This window comes from Acipenser ruthenus, chromosome 3 (assembly GCF_902713425.1).
Source record: "Acipenser ruthenus chromosome 3, fAciRut3.2 maternal haplotype, whole genome shotgun sequence".
NCBI lineage: Eukaryota > Metazoa > Chordata > Actinopteri > Acipenseriformes > Acipenseridae > Acipenser > Acipenser ruthenus.
The window spans coordinates 86,978,870-86,986,695 of record NC_081191.1 but is presented as its reverse complement, the minus strand read 5'-3'; the positions used below and the strand labels follow the sequence as shown (position 1 = coordinate 86,986,695).

General features: G+C 39.3%; 1 protein-coding gene across 1 annotated transcript; it reads right to left on the bottom strand.

Moving 5' to 3' along the window:
• Window positions 1–2,002: 2,002 nt before the first annotated feature.
• LOC117435715 (transcription factor MafAa-like) lies at window positions 2,003–5,255 on the bottom strand. The gene has a single exon (XM_034059087.3). The coding sequence runs from the start codon at window positions 4,573–4,575 to the stop codon at window positions 3,682–3,684; it is 894 nt and encodes a 297-aa protein (XP_033914978.1). The 5' UTR covers window positions 4,576–5,255; the 3' UTR covers window positions 2,003–3,681.
• Window positions 5,256–7,826: the final 2,571 nt, after the last annotated feature.

The window sequence follows — 7,826 nt, the reverse complement described above, 5'->3', positions numbered from 1 at the left end:
GTATTCCTAACAGGGTGTGGTATTCCTAACAGAGTGCGGTATTCCTAACAGGGTGCGGTATTCCTAATAGGGTGCGGTATTCCTAACAGGGTGCGGTATTCCTAACAGGGTGCTGTATTCCTAACAGAGTGCGGTATTCCTAACAGGGTGCGGTATTCCTAACAGGGTGCGGTATTCCTAACAGAGTGCTGTATTCCTAACAGGGTGCTGTATTCCTAACAGGGAGCGGTATTCCTAACAGGGTGTGCATGAAGTGTGTGCACTAACCTGACATGCAGCAGCTTGCTTTCATTGCAGGATTCATAATGGTTGTATCATCAGTGTGCAATTCAACATGAATTAACTGGGTATGGTCACATTTTTAAACTGACTCTGCTTTTTATAAAATATTAATTTGTATACTTTAAGGTAATAAACTTGTAATGTAATGCAGTTACTGAACATCTGAATTATTATTATTATTAATAATAATAATAATAATAATAATAATAATAATAATAATAATAATAATAATAATAATAAGGTCCATAATCACCAATAAGCTTCCCCAAGCTGTCTAAATAGTTTTCAAATCGCTCTTGTCAAAGCATACACTAATTTGCTCTTTATATTTCTTTTAATGTTTTATTATTATTATTATTATTATTATTATTATTATTATTATTATTACTATTATTATTATTATTATTATTATTATTACTATTATTAATTGTATGACATTTTATCCCAAGAAATGTGTTATTAGTTAATCGATACGTTATATACTACAGGTGTGTGTGTGTGTGTGTGTGTGTGTGTGTGTGTGTGTGTTCGTGTGTGTGTGTGTGTGCGTGTGTGCGTTATTGTGTATATTGTATTGGTGGATGTCCTCTATAGTGTATTTTCTGTCAGTCTTACTACATGTTTATATTGGGTTTATTTGACATTTCTATGTGAATAGATACTTTTCTGGTGTTTTTTGTTTGTTTGTTTTTTTTGTTTTGTTTTTTAGCATTGCAGAGCTTCTATATGTGATCTATATCGCTGAGAAAGACTGGACACATTTGAAAGTACAGTCCTAAAACCCTGTGTATGCATGTATTTATTAATGTACTGCATGAGCGTGTTTGAGTAAGGATAAAACACTATAGGCACTATCTTTACGCAAAAATGTAATTGTTTTAAATGGAAAAGAACGACTCAAAATTGTGCCCCAGTTGTTTTTTTTACTAGTTTTGAGAGATTAACAATTGGATGAATTGTGCCCAATGTCTGTGTGTTAAAAAACAAACAAACAAAAAAAAACTATTTAAATTAAAAGATAACTTAGAGCTGTACTAATGTGTTATACAGCGTGCATGATTGAAAACACATCCAAAATAAGTAACTGCGTCTGATTACGGCAAGCACGCATGCAGTGTTAAGAAACGGTTTTGTTTCCAAGCGCGATGTGTACACTGATATACAGTATCCCGTTTAATAATTAAGCATTCTACTTTCAAAGTTCTGACAGTGAGAAAAAGAACCTGACATAGCTACAGTATAATTTGTTAAAAAAAAACCAAAAAAAAAAAACCATTTCATTACCATTTCATATATTTTGTTATGCTTTGATTTCCGTTTGAATTTTATGGGGCACGTTTAATAAAGTTATTATGAAAACTATTGCAAACCAAAACACGATGTCGAATAATAATTGTCTAGAACATTAATTGTCTTTATTGATTAAACCCTTACTTTGCATAAATTCGTTATTTTATTTTAAAATATTGTTTGGATTTAAAAAAATAAAAATAAAAATAAAAACTTGAGGTAACGACCTCTTGGCTTGACCTGATGACATTTAGCCGATACATACCCAATTCTAACAATAGTAACAATACAATTATTATTATTATTATTATTATTATTATTATTATTATTATTATTATTATTATTATTATTAGAGTGTATTTAGTAGATTCATTTGAAACATGCTATAAACACTTTAAACACAGAAATAAGCTCAGAACAGCTTCAATAACATGTAATTAACTTTCCCCACAATATCAGAAGAAACGCGAATTTGTTCAAATATTTTATTGACAGTCGTTTGATCAGTTGAATTCACTCAGATTCCATTGCAGAATATGTTCTTGTTCAGTAAAAAAAAAAAGTAATTTTAGACAAGCTTTTGCACATCCTTTCAAAAGGTCGCAACTCTGCAGGTTTTTATTTAATGAATTTAAATAATTATATATCAATAAGAAGCACATGTTGTGGATCTGATAACCTTTACAGTAGATCTACTGGTGTTTTACACAAAAATGTGCAGTATTTTGGGAACATGAATGATTTTAATCTGGGTCAAAATCCGAAGATCCATACAAAGGGGGAATAAATAGATGGTGCATAGAGAATTAGCAGCAAACGGATTGCAGTCCATATATTATTATATTTGTCATGTCATTTTTGATAATGTTAATATATCCACCTTTTAAATAATTATTAACAGCATAGCAATCAAATTTCATATAAAACAGTAACATAGTAATCCAATTATTTTTACTATAGTGCATTAGGCTTTTCTTACAAGTCTACATCTTCATTTAAATTAGAATATTGTATATTATTTGCATGCCGTTACATACAAACGTTTCATTATTAAGACTTTTTTTTCTTAATCAGCATCAAGCAAAAAAAGGCTCAGAAAAAAAAACATCCCATATGAATTCTACATATTTACAAGTGGACACCATAAATAATTCTAGAATCTGGCTCAGGTTCTCTCTTTAAAACAATAAAATAGAATGAAAATAGCGTTAACACTCATCCCTTTTCTGTGCTGACTTCCCACAGTCACTTCGTTGCATTGTCGCTTTTTCAAGTATCTCTCTGCTTCGGCCAATGAGGATGCAACCTGCCGCAACTTAACTGCTGCAAAAAGAAGAATATTGGGCCATGCTTCTTATCCTGGTCAATTAAGTAGAAAAAAAGGACTTCGAAATGCCATACATGTCCTGCATGCAGGGTTTCTAAAAAGTCTTATTTTTTTAAGACTCACAATAGGACCACATGTCTCTCTTTCTTTTTTAGTTTCGTGTCGTCCGAAGTTGGCAGTCCAACAAGAGGTGTTCTTGACAGAAGATGCATTGTTAAATTGTATTGCTTTTTACTTATAGAAAGTCAAGTCTTCAAAAAAAAAGATCCGATCCATCCTTTTTTTTTTTTTTGCAGTTTAAGACGTTCGAGTTTTTGAAAACAGCTTGTGCTAAAAACACATCGAAACAAATCGTTGGTTTAAGACAATTGTGCATATAGTTAGTTTGTTTATATATATATATATCTTCTTTTTTTCACTCGGTCCTTTAGAATTATTTACAAATTCCAGAAAGTGTTCGCTAAAACATTTCAGTTTAAAGGGAAAGCTCGTAGTCACTTTATTTTATTATCATTAATAGTTATTTTACTGTTTCTGAAACAAAAACGGGTTGGAGAATTATGAGGTGGGCTACTTTTAATTATAAGGTTTACATGTAGATCAATTCTGTTGTTGAATAAACATTGAGCAGAAAAAAATAAGTATAAACAGTTTTAAAAGTTCGTGTATAGTCTATAACAATACGGGAAGTTCTGTAACAAAGGTATTGCAGAGAGAGAGAGAGAGAGAGAGAGAGAGAGAGAGAGAGAGAGAGAGAGAGAGAGAGAGAGAGACGAACACCTTCACATGAAGAATTCGGCAGATGATGCGCTTTTCGTCTGGTTGGATGTGAGATCTCTGCTGCTGTAGCTCCGGCTCGCCAGTTTCTCGTACTTTTCCTTGTACATGTCCCGTTCCTTTGCCAGCCTCGCCACGTCTTGTTTGAGTTGATCCACCTGACTCAGCAAGGTGCACTTCTCGCTCTCCAGCATGTGCCTCTGTTGGACCCGCTTATACCGACACGACTGGGCATAGCCGCGGTTCTTCAGGGTCCGGCGCTTCTGCTTGAGACGGATCACCTCCTCCTTGCTGAAACCGCGCAGCTGCCTGTTGAGCTCTCGTACTGTCATGCTCACCAGCTGGTCGTCGGAGAAGCGGTCCTCCAGCCGCATGTGGTGGTTATGGTGGTGGTGGTGAGCTTGATGGTGGTGGCTGGCGGCCGCAGCGGAGAGTTCCTCATCAGCGAACTGCTGCCCCCTGAACCCCTCGTAGCCCTGGTGGTGATGGTGGTGGTGGTGGTGAGCATTGCCGATGAGGGCTTCCACAGCGTCCTCAGGGGTCAAGTTCAGGGCCTCCGGGTTGAGGTGATGCTGGTAGTTGGGTATCCAGTACAGGTCCTCCAGCTGAGGCTTGGTGGGAGCGTTTTGGTGGTTGTTGATGATGTTGTTGTTGTTAGGGTTGGTGTTGAACTGCTCTCCGGGGCTGGGCGCGCAGAAACTTGGGGACGAAGGCACTGAGGAACAGGGGGTGCTGATAGGGGTGGAGGACAGGGAGCCGGGCGGGAGACGGTGGCAGTACCTCTCAGACTCCGGGGGCTCCTTCTTGACCTCGAACTTCATCAGGTCGAAGTCGTTGACGTACTCAATGGCAAGGGGGCTGTTCGGCAGCTCTGTACTCATAGCGAGGTCGGAGGCCATCTCACTCCATACAACTTCAGTCCTTCGAGCCAACGGATAGGATAGCCTATGCGCACACAGCCTCTGTTTAAAAAAGTATATTTAAAAATGGACAAATATATATGTATATATATAAATATACACCTGCCAAGTTTTTTTTTTTTTTTTTTTTTTATATAGCACTGCTGGCAACGTATCCTGCTAGGTCAAATATAGCTCATGTAGTGCAGTTGGCCAGTGCAGATTATTATTATTATTATTATTATTATTATTGTTGTTGTTGTTGTTGTTGTTGTTGATGATTTCTTCTTCTCCTTCTTTTAAAATAATAAATACATAAATAATAAATTGTCCTGTCTTTTTCTTGTGTGCAGAGGAGGAGAGAGAGACAGTTCCACAGGAACTTTCCAGTCTTCAGTGCTGCACTCCAGGGCAAAACTTTGAACAGAAGAGGCTGGAGCAGGTAACGTCTCTTCTCAGATGGAAACAGAAAGTTCTGCTGTCTCGTGTGTTTTGTTATGGAAGTGTCACTCTTCTCTGCTTCTTGTGCGGGCTGTTGTCCTTCTCTTCAGGTATACACCTGCAGTGTTTTCGTCGTTTTAATTGCAGTGGATTGTTTTCTCCTCTAGCTTGTAAAGTATATCCTAGCAGCGTGCCTGGCTGTCCCAGTGCTGACTTTCTCATAAGCAGCACCTCAAACTGAAAACACTGAACTGCTGAACGGAGCAATCTGCAGTTTTATAGATCTAAATGTACTCCACCTCCTATCTGGGGGTGTGATCGCGTCCTTGGCCAATAGGAGCGGGCAGTAACGGTGCATTTGCATTTTCCTATAGCAACTCTGTCCGGGACCTGCCGATCACAGAACAGAGCAGCTGCCTGAGCAGGTGCCTAATGCGCCCTCTAGCGGCCGCTGCCCTGAAATTGAAATCAGACGAGTGGACTATGATAGAGTGCTATGTTATTATTGTGCTGTAATCCCCTTTGCAGGCAACGCAGTACATACTCTAATCAATGCAATACACTTGCAGTGCTCAGTGAGTAGAAGTGACAGTAGCCCATGCGGCTATACTGCGATCCATTCCCTTATCCAAAGCCTATATCACCTCAGTCTTTAATACGCATTTTATCCTAAGACATACAATGCGCATGTTTGCACCATGTAAAATACAGAGCCATTTGAATACTGTACATAGTGATACAAAAGGGTTGAATTACACCTCTTTAAAATGTCTATAGTCGTTCGCGTACATTAGCTGTATCCTAACTACAGTAATACGATTTATCTTGCCAGTTATTTCCTTTGTCATATTGAGGAATATCTCAATAGTGTCCTGAATTCCCCCGCGCGCATTTTAACCCTGAAATGCATCTCAACTTTCAAATACACGGGACACTTCAGAGTATACTCAATATGCAAGTATTAGTTCATCATTAAGTGGTCCAAGTTGGACGAGTTAGATCATCACATACCGTTTCAATATAATTAATTCGGTATTGATTCAAGACGTTTTGCATTACGGAAATCAAATCCTCCTTGTTACAGACACGCTGGTATTTGACGTGACAATTACTATACGTTGTGTCACACGCTTACTGTTTTAATGGAACGGTCTGATAAGAGTCTGCAGCTACCGATATACACTTTACCACTTTCAATTAAATACGAGTAGGCTTATTCACTAAACAATACTTGCAAACCCCTTTATTATATGTATTCCGATATTCATTTAGGTGCTCATGTATTATCAGCATTGTTTGACAATAGCTGACATTCCCATGAATCTAGCTTTCTTTTTATTATTACCTTTTATTTTAACCCTTTGCTGCCCACACTGTCCAATATATTTGACATTGAGAAAATAGGCATTACATAGGGATGGGAACATAAGGGCACTATATGAGAGAGAGAGAGAGAGAGAGAGAGAGAGAGAGAGAGAGAGAGAGAGAGAGAGAGAGAGAGAGAATATAGATGGGCTGCAGTGAGTTATAGGAAAATAATTCCATCTAGGGTTTCTGGGACGTCATTAACTACGAGACCGTGGGTTGAGTCATTTATAAACTGTCACAGAAACCTGAGATGGAATTGTTTTCCTGTAACTCACTGAAGAGGCCTATTATTTCTTATAATACATGGATACCCCTGTGATGCTAACATTAAAGAAGACGAGGTTCAGCAGTACAGCTGTTTTTTTTTTTAACGTAGTGTTTCAGTGCTGTACAGACGTTCTATGTCGTCATCCGTTAGTTCAGCTATATTTGGGTGATTGCCTTTACCTTGTTTTAATTTCCCGTTCCTCTCCGGTTTCTCTGAGATACGAATGTACCAGCTTTACATCATTTTCTTTTAACGTATTCTCATTCTGTTGATCATTTATGAACATGTATGTACTGTGGGTGTTGTCGAGTAATTGAAAACCAGAGCCCCCCATACATTTATTTCCACTCAGGTGCTGTTCACATGAAAAATCACAGACCCGACAGTGCGCTTTACGGGAACAGTTCTGTGAGCGTCCTTTTGCGGGCTAGGTGAAGGTTACTAGCACCGCCATGCAGGTCCAGCGTGCCTAACAACGAACATCACCAGAACATAAACAACCAATCACAGAACACACACACACACACACACACACACACACACAAAGAGCACGCAGTCCAGTGGCCACGGCTCCCTGCTCGCGCCACAGTTCTGACTGAGGTCTTAGCTGTCAGTCTCACGCGCAGGAGCACCCAGAGAGAGTGCGCGGAGCGGAGCGAGGCAGTTGTATATGGAGCGGGGGAGCGGAGCAGGGTAGTTGTATATGGAGCGGGGTAGCTGTATATGGAGCGGGGTAGTTGTATATGGAGCGGGGGAGCGGAGCGGGGTAGTGTATGGAGCGGGGGAGCGGAGCAGGGTAGTTGTATATGGAGCGGTGGATAGGAGCAGGGTAGTTGTATATGGAGCGGGGGAGCGTAGCGGGGTAGTTATATATGGAGCGGGGGAGCGGAGCAGGGTAGTTGTATATGGAGCGGGGGAGCGTAGCGGGGTAGTTATATATGGAGCGGGGGAGCGGAGCAGGGTAGTTGCTGGAGCGGACATTTCCGGCCCGCACAATACAGCACTGAGAAGAGCTGAGCACGGTTTTATTTTTCTTAAATATATGTTCTGCCATGGAGTTTGCACAAAAGAGTTATAAAAAAGGTGACAAATACAGATGCAGTCACTTTACAGTATTTTCCATCATGCCTGTGCATGGTAACCATTAATTTTCAAACACAATTACGCACTTTTA

What these genes read in the sequence shown, in the direction of transcription:
- LOC117435715 (XM_034059087.3), bottom strand. Translation starts at nt 4,575, where the DNA reads ATGGCCTCCGACCTCGCTATGAGTACAGAGCTGCCGAACAGCCCCCTT.